The sequence below is a fragment of the Cebus imitator genome, unplaced genomic scaffold, assembly GCF_001604975.1.
Source record: "Cebus imitator isolate Cc_AM_T3 unplaced genomic scaffold, Cebus_imitator-1.0 Scaffold77, whole genome shotgun sequence".
NCBI lineage: Eukaryota > Metazoa > Chordata > Mammalia > Primates > Cebidae > Cebus > Cebus imitator.
This window is the reverse complement of record NW_016107392.1, coordinates 4,427,949-4,448,713: the sequence shown is the minus strand read 5'-3', so window position 1 is coordinate 4,448,713 and position 20,765 is coordinate 4,427,949. Positions and strand designations below refer to the sequence as shown.

The window sequence follows — 20,765 nt, the reverse complement described above, 5'->3', positions numbered from 1 at the left end:
GTCTTCAAAAATATCAGTGTCATAAAAGACAGAGAGGCTGAGGAACTATTTCAGACTCAAGAGACTTGGAAAAATGCATTGTGTGATCTTAGATTGGATTTTAGATTAGTAGGAAACATGACTGTAAAAAAGTGACTGAAAAATGGTTCTATTGGGACATTGGTGTTAAATTTCATGAATTTAATATATATTAGTTATGTAAGTGAATGTTCTTGTTCTTAGCTGAAATTAGTTTGAGCATGTAGGGGGCAAAGGTGTCTACGACTTACTCCCAGATAGTTCCACAAAACGATTTTCAGTGGGGTGTCACACACACACACACACACACACACACACACACACACACACGAGAGAGAGAGAACATATTTTTGGTGAAACTAACAATTGATGAACCTAAGTGAAGGCAATATGGGGTATGCATTGCACAATTCTTGAAACCTTTCTGTGGGTTTGAAATTTTTCAAAATAAAAAGTTGAAAATGAAGCAATTTGGAAATTTTTTTTAAAGCATAAAATAGAGAAAGACTCTAATCTCACTGTCAGAGATAACCTTTGTTAATATTTTGGAGTATTTCTTTCCATTCATTTCCATGATAGCATAGTGGGCTTTGTTAAAATTAAGCTCATCTCAAGTAAACATTTACCCTCAAACTTAAAACAATATTTTTTTTTAAATAAAAAGGAATGTGCTGTTCTTGAGGTATTGTTTATGTTCCTTCCAGGAACTGGTATCCTTGGCAATGTTATGGTCTATTCCTGTTCTTTTACAAGATTAAAACAGATTGGACCTAAAATTGTATTCTAAGTTGAATGGAAATCAGTCTGATTTGAAGTCGCCTTCACTGAACACCATGGCATATGTAACTCTTTATGGCTTTGTTTCTATTTCTCATGGCACTCAGCAGGGCTCTCATGCCTCAGCCATTTCAGGAATAGGGGAAATCATTTATTTTATCACTTAAATATCTCCGTTGTATGTAAAAAATCTGAAGCAGCTGAGATAAATATACCAACTGATGAAGACAGCATCTCACTGAATGTTCCTTTAGCTGGAGTGAACTTGATAATTGAATGTTTTTTAGAGGTTACGGGGGGAAATCCTTTAGATTAACAGTCCCTACCTTTTAAAAATGCCATACATATGCTTTCTAATATTTACTGGGATAAAAGTAGTTCATTGCCCTATCCTCAGATAATGTGTGCCTAGTAAGAGGTATGGTGTTTATTATGTGCAGGTACCATTTTACATATTGTACATGTATCTTTTTCCCTCAGTCATCTCTGTTATCACTCAGTTCTCTGAGACTACTTCCAGCTGTCTCGAAGACATTAATGATTTTAGACTAATTTCTAAAGATCCCTTTCATTTTGGTTTTATTATATTTTTATTACCAAAAAAAAAAAAATTTAGTGGTTCAGAAGCATTAACAAGTAGAAAAGACAAGTGGAATTTCCTCAGTGGACTAGCAGAGGAACAACCTTGTAAGGAAGAGAAGAGAAATCAATATTATTTAGTAACTGAAGTGCCAGTCCTTCTGCTAGATGCTTTTCATGTAATTGCATTTAATCTGCACAATAACTGTATGAAGTAAATAGGATTATCACATATGTACAGCTGAGGAAACAAAGTCTGAAAGCCAGAAAGTCTGACAAATTTACCTAAGATCACACCACAGCCAAGTAGTAGAACTGGGGTCAGATCAGTAGTGTCTGTCTGGTTTTGAAGCCTGATTTGCTTTATCCATTATAAAGTACATTGCTGCTAGTCTCAACTAGTTTTTCTGTTACCTGTTTTAAACACAATGGATGTTTCTTTGTATCTTCTTCACCAGGCTTTTCTGATGTGGATCACACCTATGCTCAAAGAACTCAGCTCTTTGACACCTTAGTAAATTTCTTTCCTGACAGCATGACTCCTCCTAAAGGCAACCTGGTAGACCTCATTACACTGTAACTGAAGAGTCACTGGACACAGAAATGGAAAACAGGAGTCGATTTTCCATCTTTCGGATTGCAGCTCCATTGACTGACACTAAAGCTGCAGTGATTGAGGACTGCACCAGAGTTCTGAAGGGATCTTAACCATCACAGGTTTTTACCCTTTTCCTTCATACCTGACCTCAACCCCTCTCTTCATCCTATTCCTAAATTAGGCTAATAAAGTGAAATTGTTATACTTTCCAGTTAAATATATATATTTTTTCTTATGTTATCTTTTAAGAATTAATGAGTATAAAAGGAAAATTAGGCAGTTTACCCTTTTCAGAATTTTCTTTCTTTTTTTAATTGGGGGAAATAAGCACTATTAACAGATTCAGCACTACAAGTATTTTGAACGTTGTTGCTGTTGGTCATTTGGCCTGCCTTCTCATCCCTTCCCACTTCACTTCACTTCCCGTCACACAACTTCGTATAAGTGGTGTCACTTGTTTACCTCTTTACTTTATTCTTAACAAGTGTATAGTTCTCTAGGACAGTTGATGTATGTTAAGGTGATATCTGTGTCTGTGCTGACTTGTATTGTGTTACGTTAAACAGTAGGCAGAACTGTTGAGGGCTCAAATTTGCACTCTTGGCCATAGTACTAAAAATGAAACCTGAGATTGACCCAAGCACCTATCTGAGATTGGTATATAATATTTCTATAATGATATATTATTTTATAGTAGATATTACAATAGCATCTGACTTTGAGTCACAGAAACCTTAAACTGAGGAGACTATAGTTCAGAACCTTTAAGAGCCATTCTAAAAATGATGAGCAGGAGGGATCTAGTAGTGAATAATATGTTCATTGATATCTTCATAGCAATTTTAAGAGAAAATTACTCTTTCGTCCAGAAGATCTCTGCAGAACCAGGGCTCCCATTTCCCTTTGTGCTATCTCTTTGTAGTGTTTTCATTTGAGAGAGGAGGCTGAGCTTCCAGAGCTCTGCTTTTATTTATTTTTATACACATTGTCTCTCTGTGTCTGCTTGTGGATAATTGATATTTTTAAGAGAAATTATTTGTGGTTGTTCAGTGGCATACAACTGACAGGCATTTCACTAAGCATATAGACCAGACTTTGTGAATAGTTCAAATATTTTTTAATTATAAAGAACGGTATGGCAGATGGACTTTTCCCTGAGTCAGTTTTTCTGTGAGAGATAGAGGTACGTATCTTCTGATGAGGTGCTGTGGAATGCAGTGTGGGGAGCCACCTACATCTGGCTAGTGCTTACATTTGCTCAAAAAGCATGTTGTATGAAGCTGATCCCCGCCATACTAACGCAGACTTGTAATAAGTGTCAGTTGATCCAGTGGCTCATAAGAGTGAACAGCTTTATGGAATCAAGTATGTCCCTGAGTAGCAAGATTAGGCTTCACCAAAGAAAGAAGAAATTAACCTGCACTTTCAGAAAATGTCATGTATGTATAGGAATGAAACATTGAGATCCCACTTTATTCTGTCTTTAGTACATGGTTTGGCTTCTTTTGGGGATGAATAGAAATATATTTTTGCTAGTTCTAGGCTTGAGTCATGAGTTCCGTGGCTTTCTTAGTATTCCAAAGCAGTCAACAGTGATTTCTTAAGCAATTTGATCTGTACCTTTACTTGTAAAAGGTATGCTACGTAATTCAGCACCTACCAACTTGTGTAGCTGCTGAATAACCAAGTGACTGTCCAGTCAAGTAAATACAGTTTACTTACATACTTGTACAGTTTCATAAAACAATTCCCCTGAGTGACGTAAGAACATAAAATATTAATATCACTAACATAGCCTGTTGAATCTTTTGTGGAGACAGGTGCAAGTCAGAATATTGACAAGAAAGAACTTGAATTTGCTAAGACTTCCTAAATTTGAAAGCTCTAGTTTTGCTTAGTGTGATTAAGCAAGTGAAAGTCTGTTGCCCTCCACCATTTATTTTTACAGTGCTTCTTTGTAATTTTTTTCATCAGTTCCTCAAGTGTTGTTTGGAGGAAACGAAGTTCTTGACCTCAATAATTTTATTTTTGTTTTTCCCTAATTGCTTCCCTACTAGTTTTTTGGAAAACATGTTTGTTTTAATTTCATCTTTCCTTGCTTTATTTAGGTTCAATTTCCCCCTCTTCATTTCTGGAATTTTTTGCGCACCACCATGCTTAAATGGGGTTAAATCATGGCAAGCCATTTTCTCTTGCCAAAGTGAGATAGATATACTGAAGAGGTAATTGAAAGTCAGACTCTTTACTGTGGGGCTTTAATGGGAACACTGCTGGAAGTGATTGCGAAGAATGTAGTGCTTCATATATCCAAGACCGAGATTGGCATGTTGCTCACAACATGTCACAGTTTAGTAAGGAGCTACCTGTATTTCCAAGAATTCCAGCATATCTTATAATTTAAATAATCGAATTTGGTATTTAGGTACACTGTTTATATAGCCAAGTGTGTATGCTTTACTAGCTAACAATTATTTCATTCTAGCTTAGGCAAATCCCTAATTGAAACACCTAGCTAATGCTTTAGACACATGAATTAAGTGGGATACAATTTGTTCATTTGTATTATCTCCAGCTTCAACCTCATTCTTCCTTTTTCCTAGTATAATACATTCTTTTCAACCAGAAATTAAACTAGATATCTAACATTATTTTCAGTGCTTGTACTTCATGAGAAATGATCTGATTTTCAAGACACTTAAGTGCATTTGCATCTTATTTTGGTAATAGCAGAGACCTCATGTGGCCAGTTTGATTGATTCAAGCAAAGGAATTCAAACTTGAATGCCTACCTCTGTGCTAAAGCTGACAGACAGTATTAACTTTTATCAAGGCCATGTTTTAGACTTGGTTTTCATTTATACAAAAGCTGACCTGTCCATGTCTAATAAGCAAAAACTGATAGAAGACATTATAAAATCACTGGTTTATCATAGAAAGGTTTGTTGGGTTTAGAGCTCAGTGATTTAAGCTTGTAAAACTGCATTCTCGGGCAAAATATGTATATTGTATATAAATGGTTGGGAGCTTACCATTACAGTTGATCTCTTCACATCTGCCTTAAAAATGCTATGTAGGCTGGGCTTAGTAGCTCACACCTCTAATCCCAGCACTTTGGGAGGTGGAAGCGGACAGATCATCTGAGGTCAGGAGTTTGAGACCAGCCTGACCAACATGGAGAAATCCCATCTCTGCTAAAAAAAAAAAATGCTATGTAGAGATACATTAACAGCGTTAAAATAAAACATTTAATAAAACAGTGTTTTAAAATCTAACCTATAAACAAAAACTAGTTTGAGGCACCCAAGCATTTAATGAGAGATTGAGAATGATGCTTAATGGATCAAAAAAGCACTTAGGAGTATGTTCCTGATTTTATTCTCTAAATTATACTTAATTTCATGGTAATTACATGAAGAAGTTACCTATAATTATTCTTAACACAACATGGAATTCCCTGGGTAATTGTCAGTCATTTATTTCCTGAAAGTTATGTGAAATCCTTAGCTGGTTGAACGTTGCACAGTACTTGAGAATTACAGTTTAAAGTGATTTCTGTGGGAAGGAACCATTACAATGTATACTCTAAATAAAGTCATCTAACTGTTAAAGAAAAGAAAAAAAGATACTCTTCCAAATCCTTCTTCTAAAAATCCACATTCATCCACAATCTCATCCCTTTGCAGAAATTATTGCCTAAATTCTCACCAAGTTTTGAATTCCTAAAATAGACCCGGAACTGGGATTTGAAGGCTCCCCCAGAAAAAGTTTATGGCCGGAGGAGTATCATAGAGGGTCTGCATATGACAGTACTTACAGATTAGATTTTTGGATGCTTTAACACAAAAATTTTTGTTATCCTTATTGGCAAAAAACACTATTATTTTGTGGTTCTGGACTCTGGCTTCTATCTCCCTGTGATTTAATGCTGAAATGACTTGGCTATCCAGAATGTCTAGTCTAGAGGTCTGTTGGTTGAAGGTAGAAGTTTCCAAGGTTGTCGAAATAATATGAAGCTGACTAGCTCACATGAATGATGTTGCCCTCATTTGTTTTGGGTGAGGACTCATTGCTGCAGTATATTGATTTCTTCACCAAATGATTTTTCTTTTTCTCAATAAAAGCTGTCTTAGAGGTTCTACTTATACATGATTTTTAAAACATTGATTTCCTTCTATCCACCAACTACTGTGAATTGTTTTTTCATTTATTTTTCTTAGCAAATGTAACTTTATTCTTGACTTTGTTTAGCCCTAGATTTTCTGTGGCATTCTGTAGGAGCATTGTATTGCTTGGAGGAAAAAAAAAAAAAAGATCAAAATCATTCTGAGGCAAAATGCTCTGTTATCCTTATTTATGACAAGAGAATAATGAAATTTAAAATTGTATATGAAGGAATTAATAACATTCAGATATTGCTGTAAAATACTTGTCATTTTTATTTGGGGATAGTACTAATGAGTGTGGCAACTATAATGGAGAAATGTGTTGGCCTCTTTTCATGGCATTAGAAACTCTTGTCATAGAACTCTTGGTAAAGTACAAGTTTCATAGCAGAGCTCCTGAATTCAGTATATCATCAGGATTTCCATTTACCTTTTGTCTTTTTTTTATTGTATTTTTTAGCCTTTTTGTTTCTGTTCCTACCTTCCATGAGTAGCATTGATTTTTCAGCTGAAGTTGGAATTTGTGTTAAGAATTGACTTTAAATTTCTGATATAGTTGAATATTAGAAATGGCTTCAATTGCCATGAAATGATTGCTTTTCTTTTTTCTTTCTTAAATAAAAATAATACAGCCTTATAAATGTCTCTTTCCCTCAAGAATGTGAATTTAGGCTGGGCATAGTGACTCATGCCTGTAATCCCAGACCTTTGGGAAGCTGACACAGGAGGATTTCTTGAGCCCAGGAATTTGAGATCAGCCGGGGAGCACAGCAAGACCTCATCTTTACTTTAAAAAAAAAAATTTTTTTTAGACAGGTGTGGTGGTACATGCAAGTAGTCCCAGCTACTTGGGAGGCTGAGGTGGGAGGATCGCTTGAACCCAGGAGTTTGAGGCTGCAGTGAGCTATGATTGCAATGCTGCATCTAGACTGGGCAACAGAACAGAGCAAGACCCTGTCTCAAAAAAAAAAAAAAAAGTGAATTTAGCTCCAATTCCAAATGATTAACTCTTATGCCAGTCATAGCCAGTGAAACCATCCGATGGTAGCTTCGGTGGCCCTTAACCTAAGGAGTCATTAGAGGTTAGAGTAAATTAGATTATCTAATAGTGCAGAGAGAAATGCCATTATGGGAAATGATCACTGTCTGCCTTTTTCAATAAAGTTTTAGATTGTGAACTGGATCCTGCTTCACAGCTAAAAGACACAAAATGAAAGGGTAGTTCTAGTTTATCTTCTTAATTGGAGTAAGAGTTGCAATATGCTGTCTGTCCCTAAACACTGCTGAGCTTGCTGGAAAACAGAAAAGCTGAACGTGGTTGTTACCTGAAAGCTGTAGAGTCAACAACAAAAAAGGGGAAATGTTTTTGGTAGGGAATTGGACCAGTTCTAAGATATCACTTATAATTATAAAAATAACGTCTTCCTTTTTATCTACTTTTCAAACAGTCTCAGTGAACTATTCAACATTTGTGTGCAGTGTCCTGTTTTGCTTATCTAAGGCATTTTGACTTGGAATTATTAAACTTCAGGAACGAGCTAGAGAAGAGAATGAGGGTATGTTAGAGAAGGAAAAATAGGAGCTTTTTGCTCATGGACTTTAGAGGTTCACAAATTGAAAGGAAAAAGAAAATCCTTCATTTCTAACCCTAAAATAATTTTGTTAATGAGGTGCTGGAAAGAAGACTATCAAAAGGGCTCAAAGCTCATGCTTCTAGAGTAATCAGTAATTCTGAATAGTCTTTGGGAAATAGCCAAAGACTATTACCTTTCTTCCCTTCTCCCAAATAACTGTTTGAGAACTTAAAACAGAAAATCCAGTGTTAATGGGCTCTAGATCTTAAGCTACGTGAGCAGTTTCTTACATACGGCCAGTTTTCTTGATAAGGATCCAGGAGGAAAACCAGCAATAAAACATTTCAACATGCAATTTAGGGGTTCCCTTGCTTATTCACTGAGTTTAAGCTCTTGCTGCAACATGGCTCTGTACCATCTGGGATACTAGCAATCACAGCAGTTAGCTCAGATATCTGAGCTGTCTGCCACACACATACCAGCCTGAGGAGATCATCATTCTTCAGTTTCATTCATTACTTAATGAATGCCAAATTAATTGGCAGGAAGAAGAAACACTCTGTGTGCTATACTAAACAAGCCTGTGTGCATGATTAAGGAGTCACTCAAAAAGCTAATTTTGAGCTTTATTTCTCCTTTGTTAACAAATCTCAAGAAAGCCTTTGTTACAGTTTAGCTCATGTCATTTGGTTGGTTTTATTTTCTAGCCCTTTAACATAGGAGAAAATTGTCATTTCATGTATAACTTGTAACACATACAGAATTGAACTGATTAGTTCTCTTGCCTTAAATTAACTATATATCATCCCAAGGATCTCTGTTAATTCTGCTTTGTCAAGAAATAATCAGATCTGGGTTTGGCATTAGAAATATTTCATACTTTTGGTTTTTTCTTTAGGCCTCTTCCACATCTATAAAGTGATTGATTAAGTTAGAGGAGGTATATAGAATAAGTTCCAATCCCATTGCAGCTGGCAGAGCAACAAATGAGAGAATCTTTCACCATGAGAGCCATGCCATCGGGTGTTTTCTTGAGTAACCAAGTTATAAGATAAATAATACCAAGTAGTTATCAACTCACTCCCAAATTTAATAATAAGATAACAAAGTCCGAAAGGTTACTTACGAGTTGTCTTCCATGGGGGAAGATAAATTTATTAAAATGTCATGTACTGATCTTCTTGGGATTTTTTGTTTTCCTTTCCCAGAAAAAGGATTTTGGTGACTAATCAATTGTAAACACTTTGCTTCCTTACTTACAAACCATCCATTTAGAAAAATCAAAGTGGACTTCCTTTCCTAAGCATTACAATTAGTCTGGGCAAGAGATGTTATGATTGTCATTCTTTAAGCCAGCTTATATTTTGGATTTGTGTGAAATGTCTTTTGAAATTAGATAATATAGTATTAATTATCTATTGTGTATAGTCTTCTGCATAATTTAGAGTTGCAAAATAATGCAACTTTTCTGTAAACAATTCTTTATCCATACATATTTTATAAATATACATATACATACACATACATTTTTAAAAATTTTCCTTTTAAAGAGATTTCTTGCCTTGCTCCCACTCCAAAAGCTATGTACAGTTCAGTCATTAGCCTCAGAGGAAGAATACAGGAAAGCAAAGATGAAGCCCTCCTTTTCTTGTGTTGGTCTTGGGAACAAACAGTACTCCATCTTTCAAAAACGGTGTATTTGTAAACAGTTTGGGAAAGATGTTAGAATTTTTTTAAAGTCAGCTCTTTTATAAATTGGAAATACTCAGTAGTCAGAAATAAGATCCCTTCTGATAGAGATAGATCCTCAAAACCCAAGTTGGACTGAAAATTAGATTGAGAAAGATACAACTTCATCCGTAGCCAATAAAATCTGTCTTTCCAAGTCTGCTTATTAATGCTGTGTGACTCTCTGCTTCTCCTTTTGAAAACATCTCCTGGACTGGAAATGTGGTGTGGTAGCAACCAGCTTAGCTGAAAATTGGAGAATGTTAAGTAGCTTTTATGGGACTTATGATAAAATGTATTGATGTTAGTGATTATCAAAATAGGTTTATCGTTATAAACTAGGAAATTACTAACTTATACTTAACATAGAAGAAAAACCAGTATTAAGTGATAAGACTTCTTCATTTTATTTGCTCTGCCTTATTTCCATTACCAAACATAGTAAAGGCCAGAAAAGATTTAAAAACAACAACAACAACAACAACAACACACACACACACACAACCATTCCTTTTTTTTTAAACCACATGGAGAAAGGACCAGGCCAGAAGCATATGTTCCCACCCTTACTTATATTCCTTTGAGCATTGCCCTTTTCTAGACAGACAATCTGAAAACAATTGTGTTGATAGGTCTCTTTAAGCCTGAACTCTGGGTGTAAGAGGTTATCCAGAAGCTTTAGGGAGCTGCCTTGCTTAGGTCATTGGAAGTTTCGTCCCTAAGACTCATCTGAATTCCTAAGTCCTTTATGTACCATTATGGGCATATGGAGCATATTCATATTATGAGGAGGAGTCTTTATGATGAACTTTTTAATATGGCCATAATTAAACTCACATTCAAAAAGGATGAGCTACTTGTCAGAAGCCAAAAGAAAAACAGACACAATGAACATGAAGCAAGGAGTCCATAAAACAAGAGTTCTTTACCATGTTTAAGTAAATGTCTCTCAAAAAATTGTATTTCTCTACACATTAGCTGAGATTCACACATGTTGCACCTCAGTATTTCAGATGAGACTCAATGTGTGGAGGAGAAAACTGCAAACTTGTTGCGTTCTGGTCTTTCACACCGTCTTCTGTGGCAATGTGAGGTCAGGATTGTTTCCTAAAGTATCTACATCGTCTTAAATGGAAATCATGGGACTCTAGAAAGCTGGCATGAGCTGGTTGGAGCTTTTAAACAGAAGTGCTTTATGGGTATCAGATCTCTTCTGACATCAATTGTTTCAAATCATTGTTGGGCTCTGTCATGTTCTGCAGTCTTCCCCATACCCCTCATGATCCTCTCTGGTTTATCTTTTATCCAATCTTTATGGATTTCTTAGTATTTTTTTAGTATAAATAATTTTCGGATCCCAGCTTTGGTAAATGTGTTAACTCTACTTTGTGAATAAATAAATGAGTGATCTGCTGAACGATTGCAATTGTAGAATTATGTTGTATGTAATGTACATATGGAGAAAGAATGTATTTTCATTTTCTTAATAAAAAGTTATATATGGATGCTACAAGATGTCTCTTATATTTGCTCAAACTGCTTTTGAAGTGAAACTTTAAAATGTTTACATACTTGGCAGTTGTGTTTTTTTCCCTCAGAAAGATGAGTTTTATTTAGGCTTCCGAAAATGGAAAGTGATACACTTTAGAAGGGCCGTCGGGTGTTTTCCTTTGAGACAATGTTCACATAAAGAAGTACTGGCCATGCTCACCAAGTTTCTATGGGGAGGCTTCCACTTTTAAAGACCACTGGTAAATTATTTCGTGAAATGATGTTTTTCTACCTACTTTTAATGACCAGCCTTATTTTATTTGCTTTGTCCATTTGGGCTTGTGTTCCTCTTTAAAGGGGATGTGCTTGTACAGGCTAGAAACTAGAAGACTGGACTGAAATGGAAAATTCATTAAGAAGAGATAGCAAAGCCAGAGAACTTAGAAGTGTTGTGAAGTTAGAGAAATTCTGGATCCCTGTCCCCAGTGAAGGGAGAAGACACTTTATGAGCCAAACCTTGAAAAAAATAAGCTGAGAAATATGCCAGATAAAGATACTGGATCGCTGGGGCCGATGGTGGGACTCTCGGTAACGAAATCCTCTCCGCCCTTTCCACCTCCTGGTCTGCTTTATGTCTTCTTGGCTTTGTGGTCCTGCATTCTGGAGTGAATTGTCAGCTGATTTGATTCAAAATTGGGATCATGTTTTCTCAGCTTATAAATGGAATAATCCAAACCTTACTGCAGAGCTTTCATTTCTAGGGTATCCTTTTCGTGTGGCTCTTAAGTAACGTTTCTTTGTGTTCTCAAAACAGGAAAGCATGAGGTGCAGTGGTAAGGTAAGGAATTGGCCTTTCCTTGGTCAGTCCTCCAGAGAATTAACTCAAAGGGATCAAAATCCAGGATACCACCCTTGATGTATTTGTCAGTACCTTCTGGTGGGACGACAGCAGTAAGTAAAGAAGCCTTGGCCCTAAACACAGATGAGAGCCGGGCTGTGTCCAGGCCAAGTGTGTGTGGAGACTGTACTACAGACTGGAAGATGCTGCGTTAGGGGCTTTTCTACTGTGTAAGGAAGATAACTGAGCATCTAATGGGGAAATAGCTGTGTGTGTCCATGTTCCCATAACTTCTCATATAAGTGACTGCAGAGTTCATAGAAATTGGGAGGAAATATAAATCAAGGCAACAGTCATTGAGATTCAGAATCATTGAGATTCTGAAGGTAGTAATATGATTGGAAAGACCATCTGAGGTTTGTGCAGTCCTGGCTAAGTTTAAATCCTAGTTGATGACGATTCTTCTTTACTTTAGCACCATGTTGTCCGTTGCCTTTTACATGTCTTGGAAAGAGAAAAGGAAGAGGGGACTGCAGACTTGGGGCTTTCTGGGGCATAGGGCAGTTGGGACAGCAGAGGACAGCTTCATTACTGATTTATAGGGGCCTTTTTTCCTGTGGGCTTTCACCCAGGAAAAGCAGCAGCAGTCAGCTATATCCTTGCCAGAGACATTCTTATTACAGGGAAGGAGATAGAAACTATGTAGAAGTAGCCTGCCTAGCACTGTGTTCCTAAGTTTTGATGGTTGGCAAACCCCAAGAGGATGTTAGGACCCTTGGCGATGTACGTAGCACACATTGTACAGCTGCTCTCTAAACTTGGGGCATAGAATGGAGAGCCCCAGAGGAATCAGGAGTCCTGGCTTTTATTTCCTGATTACGAGTGACTTCTGCATAGCATTGTGCACAGTCATAACTTCTCTGTCTCATTTCTTCTGTTAAGTAAATATTGGCAGCAGATCTTGTTTCCTAGGGTCCTATTATTTTTTAGAGACAGGGTCTCACTGTCATGCAGGCTGGAATGCAGTGGTGCAATCATAGCTTCCTGCAGCCTCCAACTCCTGGGCTCAAGTGATCCTGCCTCAGCATCCTGAGTACCTAGGACTGCAGGTATGTACCAGCACAACTGGCTAATTTTAAAAAAAAAAAGAAGAAAATTGTAAAGATGGGATCTGGCTATGTTACCCAGGCCGGTCTCAAATTCCTGAGCTCCAGCTGTCCTCGCACTTCGACCTCCTAGAGTGCTGGAATTAAAGGCATGAGCCCCCATACCCTGCCAAGGTTTTTGAAAGCACTAGCTATCTCAGTGTTCATCATTAGTGTTAATTATGTAGCCAGTCCTATTCTTTATTTACTTTTTTACCTTGTGATACACAAGAAATCTGATTTGGGAGGGAGCTTATAAGGGAGGTTGAGAGTGACAATCAGCGTAACACATTGAAATTGACAACTGAGTGTGTGTCTTGGTTGGCAGGCAAGGAGCAGGGTCAGTGACGTAGGTCTAATTTGTGGCCTATGATAAGCTATTTGTAAATAGTAAGATGCTAGGCAGACAGACAAGATTGTTGTCTAGAAACTAAGATTATGGACCAGTTCTACCTGACAGTTTCCCTTCTACAAGTTGGGAATGATGACATTTTCCTCTTGCAGCGAGGAAGCATACAGCTGTCGATAGTACCACATAGGAGATGAAGAAAGAATCATCTCCAGTGATTCTGTCCCTAAACCTCTATCTTCATTGCAGACTTGGGGGAGGGATAGGCAGAAGCCTCTTGTGGCAGTAAACAGATCCTTTTATGGGCAGAAACAGGGCCAGAACAGAGCTGCTTTGTTTTCATATTTTTGTTTTGTCTCTTTGCCAGTGTTTTCATACCTGATCAGTGTTCAGCAGCCCCCTTGGGGATTTGTGGTAGTGGTGATCCACAGTGTATCTGAGGCAGAAGTAGAGGGAAGGAAGACAGTAAAACATTTATAAAACAACATCTTAGGAGAAAGTGAGGTCCTTTACAGTCACTAGGACAGCTTGGATAACATAAAAAGACTTAACACCACCTTTAGGACCCCCCCACCTTTTTTTTCTTTCAGCTTCCCTCCTCTCTCCTAATTTCTGTGCCTGCAGCTTTGGACAAGTGGAAGTCAGCAGAGCCTCCTGTGCCCAAGGGTGTGACCTGACATCCTCAGGTGCTTTGGCGATGAGCCTCTTACTCAAGTGAAGATGTTAACGCAGGGCAAAATACCAGAGCTCGAACCAGTTTACACAAAAACACTTTAATTGACAGTATACGATTTTCCAAAATATATTTTTGTAAGAAAATGCAATAATTAACTATAGTTTTTACAAGTTTCTCAGTAAATTCCAGTGTACTTCAGACCCTGTCCACTAAGACGCATGTGATCCCCCAGTTCCTGGGCAAACTGTTTAACATTCATTGCGAACAAAAAGACCCACACAGATAGTCATCTGCTCCCCGCCTTCATGCTGTGTTTGCAGCAGACCTGAGGGATCAGCTAGTGACAATGACAAAAGCTATGCTACTGTTTTACTCTTGCCCTCTCTGCCTCCCCCATCTTGTTTCCTTGGTCCCTCCATCCTGTTGGAATAAGTTACATGCATAAAAGCTCATCTAAAACTTATTTCTTGGCAGAAAGAATTGTTCCCTTACATCTTAAACCTAAAAGATTCAGAGAAAATATAGAAGACCAGGTTCCTGTTTTTGTGTTTGTGCCCTCCCTAGCCTTGCTAGGGTAAGAATCGGGAAAGAAATTCTGTCCTTTGTGTCATTTTGGTGCTTTTGAGTAGCAATTCTTAATTTACTGATTATTCCTTCTGAGGCACACAACAGTGGTCTGTAGATCCAGGTTTTAATCTTGTTTCTGTCCCAAACCATGGACTTCGAGCAAGTCACTTTATCTTTGTGGGCTTCACAGTCTCTTATCTGTAGAAAAAGACTGGACTAGAACTTGAAATCCCTCTCTCATGACTAGAAAGTTGCCTGCCAACCAGAGCATATTGACGCCAACCTTTACTATAATGGGGCTGCGACTTTGCTGGGGAGGGAGCAAGGTCACATTTTGAAATTAAAAAAAACACTTCCAGATAACTTATTATTCACAAAAGCACAAAAATAAAAAAAAAAAAAAAAAAAAAAAAAAAAAAAACACCTGATCTACAAGACAAGTACTTTGTCATAAGCTCATCTTGTTAATATTTCATTTTTTGTTAAAAAATAAAAAACTTGTCATTTCTAGTAAGACATTTACATTCCTGTTCAGAGAAAAAATTTGGCCATCACGCAGCTAACATGTTTTTTCAAAGTAGGTTCACTTAAAGCAATGCAGGGTGGATTAACATGTGGCCATGGTATTTACATTATCCAAAAAACAGGTCTGTATGTATCAGTTTGAACTTGTTCTTCAGAGTTTCTCCAGTATTTTGTCAAAAAAGATAGATAAAGCTTAAGAAGTTTAAATAAACTTTGTTAGCTTTCCTTATCAAGAGGGACAAAAACCTGGTGTCTAGACTAGATTAAACCCGTATTTTCTTAGGATGCAAAGAATTTTCTGCATCTCCTTCATCAGCATTGCTGCTTCTCTCCCCACTCACGTGACAGTAGGCTTTCAGTCATATTCATGGTTTCTGGCCTTCTCTGCAGCTTGGGGAAACCATAGTTTGCCACTAAACTCTCTTTGGTACAACCTGCTTAAAAGTCATGCTGAGCTTCTAGTGTTCCTCTTACCTCTTCCAGGACCCAGAATCTGAATTATCAGAGAGCATTTAGAACCCAGTAAAGGTGGTGGAAGATGGTGACCTTTAGATGCATGGCTGTTTGGCCTGTTGACTTAGGTGTCCTGGTGGCAAGAGCAAGGCAAGGTGTCAGCTTCTGAAGCTGCCCTAAGACTAGACTAACACAGTTTGGACAAATAATATAAAGAAGAAACCTCTGAATCAGCCTAAAGCTTCTGCGGGTTCTCCCTGGACAGAGTGATGGAGAGTCAGGAGCTGTGACTGACCTGACCAGGCACAACTGCTCTCTAGTCCTTGCCAGTCATCAGCTGTCTCTAAGAGGCCTTAGGGTTGCAGCCTTCGATCAATTTGCAGAGGCCTATTTGCTGTCTCTATCGAAAGCCCTGGCTGGTGAACTGTGACCCCGTGTCAGCAAAGGAGGAATAGTCTAGTCTGGCCTCTCCCATGGGGACCATGACAGAAACCTACTGGGTAGAAAGAACCTATTGCTTGGCAAGAAGGAAGCAAACACCTCATCAAGCCTTACAAGATTTCCTGTTTTCCCCCAAACGGGCACTGTTCTCCATCCTGCCTACTGCCAAACACTAGAGAATCAGGGCAGATGTTTTGGGACCTTGTTAGCCTCACATCCCCCTAATTCCTGGGAAACTCGCTGGGGCCCTACGTGAACCCTTGGCCTTCCTTTCCCTAGGATATCAGATGGCTACAGGCTATGAGGAAGGAATTAGGCTTCCCCAGCCCCTCCCCTTTCAAAAAATAAGCCATCCCCAAGCAGATAACCTATTTCGCAGAACTACTGCAGCCTGGGCCTGACTCTTAAGACCCTGAAAAAATGGCAGTTTTCATTCCCCTAAGTAGTTCTGCCCATTTTCCTACTTGGTCCCAGGGAATTTACGCCCAGCACAATGGAGACCATGGTGAAAGTTCAAAATTCCATACAGGATTCCCCCTTCCCAATCAGATGAAACCTCGCCATGCCCACTGCTTAGGAGCCTTCTGCATGGCAACTAACTGTTGAGCCTATAAAAATCCTATATTAGGGAAAAGACATGGCTTTGTGCTTCCCCACGATGTCACCAGAAACTGCAAGAGAACTGCAGCAGCCCCACTAGGACCACAGAGAAGAGGAAACAGCAAGGCATAGCTCCAAGCCAGGACACTGAGAGTTCCCAGAACAGTCTGTCCCCCAGGCTGCTCTTCATGCACCTAACGTCCAGGCCCCTTGTTCCCTGTGGCACAGGAGAACCAGAATGAGCGAGATGAACTAACTAGACGTCCGCAACTATCTAAGCTTTGGCCTTTGGCAGTGGAGGGCTGGGTTAGAAAACAAACTCAGCAACTTGAAATGTCCCTGAGTTTCCTATGAAATAAAGAGGAAAGCCTGTCCTTCCTGGTTGCTTTAATGGATTGTCTCTGAAGACACATCGCTGATGGGGCGGGGGCCCCCAGGAAGGCCTCTCCCACAGCCACTGCTCTTTTACACTGGGTGTCAGGGAATCACTCCCATCAGCTGAGCAGTGAACAACAAAAGGAACACTGCTTTCAGTAGCTATGGCAGATTTTAGTCCCTGGTGAAAATGGAAGGTCAAAGAAGATTGTGGGGAGCCTCTGCAAGGAGGGCCGGGGCAATGGGCCAGTGTTCCTGCTGACCCCCTAATCAGCTGCCCTGAGACACCAGCCTGAAAAGCGTCTCCTTCTAGAGGAGGACCTGCACATGGGTCCCCAAAGCAGACCTGGTTCATGCAGGGAGTGTGTGGGTTAAGCCCCAATCTCACGAAGCACATGTGAGAAAATCAGAATGCAGAACAAGGGGTTCAAGGTTATGAATAACCTGTGCTAATCCCAGAGGCCCCAGGACAGAGTAAGTGGGAACAAACACTGAGCGTAGGGAGAGGGAAGAACACGAGGTGGGAAAATGGGTACACGAGGCTGGAGTAGGAGAAGGAAAACTTGGGAGCTGGACTTTCAAGTCATCAGATCCCACCTAGCCAAGATGGAGCCCTGCCCTCCTTTCCAGACCAGCCACCTGCTAGAGTCTCACCCCTGCCGGGGACAGCTCTGGCAGGAGGACACACGTGAACACAGCAGCGTGGCATGGTGCAAATGGAATCTTTGTTTTCGTCCTGACACTGTCACCAAGTGGCTCTGACCTTGGACAAATCACTTACCCTCTTCAGGTCTCAGTAATCCCGCTGCGGAATGAAGGGATTCCACCAGTTGATCTCTTAAAGTCCCTTATACGTGGCTTTTTCTTGATTTCCCTCATCAGCAGCACTGAGCTCAGGCACTATTGGGTATTTTACAAGAGGAATCTGGATAGAATGTGATTTGTTCAGCTCAAAAAAGGAAAATTTAAGGCTCTGGAGTGATTGGGAGGGGCACCCCTCAGAGTTCACTCCCCCTCCCCAGTCTTTCCCTTCCCCGTCCAAAGTCCAAACGGCACTTGGGGTGGTCGGTCTGGAGCTCTGTGGTGCTGCTGGAGGCCACTGTTAGACTGGACTAGAGATGGGTATCTTCCTCCTCATCCAGGTCGTCCTTGGTCAGGTTGTCCAGAGGGACGATCCAGCTGTCCCCCAGCTCCCCATTGAGGCTGACCACCTTTTTCTCCTGCATCTCAGAAGTGGTCTCCATCACTTCCAGTGTGGGGTTGTCATGGTAACCATTCTCCACTGTCTGCAGCTCCTCTGTTAGTCGTTGCTAGAGTGGGGAAGGTGAGCCGGTGAGAAGGGGATTTCAGAGAGCTCGGAGCTTAATACAGCACAGGTACCCCTCCCACCCCGGAGCCCCACTGTGGCTAAAGCAGGCTCACTGCTCCCCTGTGGGGCTGGCTGCTCCTGGTGGCCATTCTGGCTCTCAGCCTGCCTGGAACTAGTTTAGAACAAAGACTTGCCCCTCACCCTTGCCTTGGTGGCAGACCTGTGAAGTGAGTGGAGATGGACTTTGTTCTCCAGAGTCCACTAAGCTCTTTCTCCCCTTTCATTCCTTCCCCCAAAACCTCCTCTCCAGGCACCTACCTCACCTATTGTAATGAATGGGGAAAGACTATTTTAAAATGACCTCTCTCAGGCTGGTTGGCTGAGCCCTCTCTAAACCTAGGCAGGATGGGCACGGTGTACCTAAAAGCAACCCTGCGGCAGATAACAGCCATCTAGCAGAGGCACTTTCTGTCCCTCTCAGACACAACCTTGAGTGCACGCTAGAATCATCTGGGGAGCTTTTAACAATTACAGTGATGGACTCGGAGACTCTATGAATTGCTATAGAAGGCAGTCAGGCATGGGCATTTTAAAGTTCCCCACGTTGGGCAGGATGAGTGAGAACACAGGTCTGCGTGGCACCATTATGATGGGAATTCTAGTGAGGTAGGCGTTAGAATTTGGGGTTAGACAGGAACGCCTAGGCCTGCTCCTATCAGTGAATCCTCAGAGCAGCTCTGCAAGGTTATTCCTGCCATGCAGATGAGGAACCTGCTGCTCAAAGAGCTCATCTGACTGACTCAGGGTCAGAGCCAGGACTTAAACCAAGTCTTCCTGACTCTATTCTGCATGTGGTGGCTCACACCTGTAATCTCAGCATTTTGGGAGGCTGAGGCAGGTGGACTGCTTGAGGTCAGAAGTTTGAGAACAGCCTGGCCAACATGGTGAAACCCCAGCTCTACTAAAAATACAGGTGGTGCCTGCCTGTAATCCCAGCTACTGGGGAGGCTGAGGCAGAAGAATCGCTTGAACCCAAGAGGCAGAGGTTGCAGTAAGCAGAGATCGTGCCACTGCACTGCAGCCTGGATGAGGAGCAAGACCCTGCCTGAAAAAAATAATAAAAAATAAATAAGTCTTCCTGACTCCAAAGCCCACGCTGTGTCCTCTGCCACACTGCCTCTGTAATGTTCTGCGGACCGAGGTGGCTGCCTCTCACGAGTGGCCTCTGCCCATTACAAAGGGTCCAGGGCCCACTCTCTTCCCTATTCTGCAACTCGGGAATCATGAGGGGAGAGTTCCTCTGGTGACCTGGGCTGCTTCCCCCGCATGGCTGTAGACAGCTGCTTACCTGGTCCTTCCTCTGGGAGAGGCGCTGGTGGCAGCAGCCATAGAGGGCTGCCACGAGGAGCAGGAAGGATGCCATGCAGACGATGGTGATAATGAGGGGCATGCTGAAGCGGTCCTCGGCCTCTTCCGGTGGCCCCTGATCCCCCAGCTGCATATGACTGACCCCTGCCTGCAGGAGAGGTCGCAGAAAACAGGCTCAGGCACCCCCTCTTTTTCTGCCCCATCCCCCACCCCACATCACTGGAGAGCCCCCATGCTTAAGGTCTGCTGGGGCCCATGCAGCTGCCCTTTCCTCCATACAAGCACGTGAGGGGTTCCTCCCCACGGAGAGAGGAACAGGGGCTCAGCAACCAGACCTCCCATAAGGGATTTCTGAGCCACACTGTTCCCACACCTGGAGCCGCTTACCTCCTTTAGTTCATCCCATTTGTCCTTCAGCCGCTCGTACACATCCTTGGGAGGGAGCTTTGCTGTGGGAGAGGAGGGAGACACTGCCCAATGGCCCAGCCCAGAGCAAGGCAGTGGGGGACAGGGACCGTGCCCCAAGACAGGGACGCACTGTATCTGGGTCTCCAGAGTAAGTCTCTCGGGCAACCTGGGAGGGGGTGTGGCTTGACCGTTCTTAGCAAACTGAAGGGGCACCACTGTGACCCACCCCCTAATGTGACTCCTGCACCCCCCCATTCCCACCCACACAGGCCTCAGCCCAGACCCCCCCTTGCCCTCCACTCACTGTGAATAGTGATTTCTTTGATGGCCACTGCCTGACTTCCTAGAACAGGTGCCACCCGTATGCTGCACTCATCTTGGGCTGGGTTGAAGGTGGCTTTGACTGCTCGGCATATCAGTGTGACCAGTTTCTCATCTGGAGGGCCCCCTGCCTACGGTGGGGAGAGCATAGGTGACTCCTCGGGCGGCGTAACAGCAGCCTAGGCCTGTGGGCTGCCCTCCAGCTGAGGTCGGGAGGACACCGTTGCTCTGCTGGAACCTGCCTCTCTTCAGCCCCAGCTGGTGCTCCATGCAGGCCTGCCAGGAGCCGGGGGTTGTGTGCCGTTCTCCTGGGCCAGTTCCTACCTCCTCTGCCTCATTCCCATCAGCCCGTTCCCCATACTGTGTTTATCTGGTCTGTGCTTGCACCTTTCATTCCTTTCATCCTAGTGCCCTTTTTTCCCTCCAAGCTATTTGAGGTTTAGGGCTCTTTTTTTTTTTTTT

At 41.4% G+C, this 20,765-nt stretch overlaps 2 protein-coding genes across 10 annotated transcripts in view; one reads left to right on the top strand and one right to left on the bottom strand.

Annotated features, from left to right (window-relative positions):
• Nucleotides 1-10,947, top strand: part of MKLN1 (muskelin 1) — a 417,215-nt gene extending 406,268 nt beyond the window's left edge. For 8 of the 9 annotated variants that reach the window (XM_037739986.1, XM_037739984.1, XM_037739988.1 and 5 more), the window contains one exon: nucleotides 1,833-10,947. In XM_037739986.1, coding sequence (XP_037595914.1) covers nucleotides 1,833-1,954 — 122 coding nt within the window. In that variant the 3' untranslated portion in view covers nucleotides 1,955-10,947. The remainder of the gene's footprint in view (nucleotides 1-1,832) is intronic. The other variant, XM_037739987.1, reaches the window with a different exon arrangement.
• A 6,788-nt stretch (nucleotides 10,948-17,735) lies between these two features.
• Nucleotides 17,736-20,765, bottom strand: part of PODXL (podocalyxin like) — an 8,907-nt gene continuing 5,877 nt past the window's right edge. The window contains exons 4-7 of the mRNA XM_037739982.1: nucleotides 20,287-20,434; nucleotides 19,962-20,023; nucleotides 19,555-19,722; nucleotides 17,736-18,207 (exon numbers count right to left, since the gene is read on the bottom strand). Of these exons, the coding sequence (XP_037595910.1) occupies nucleotides 18,010-18,207; nucleotides 19,555-19,722; nucleotides 19,962-20,023; nucleotides 20,287-20,434 (576 nt within the window). The 3' untranslated portion in view covers nucleotides 17,736-18,009. The remainder of the gene's footprint in view (nucleotides 18,208-19,554; nucleotides 19,723-19,961; nucleotides 20,024-20,286; nucleotides 20,435-20,765) is intronic.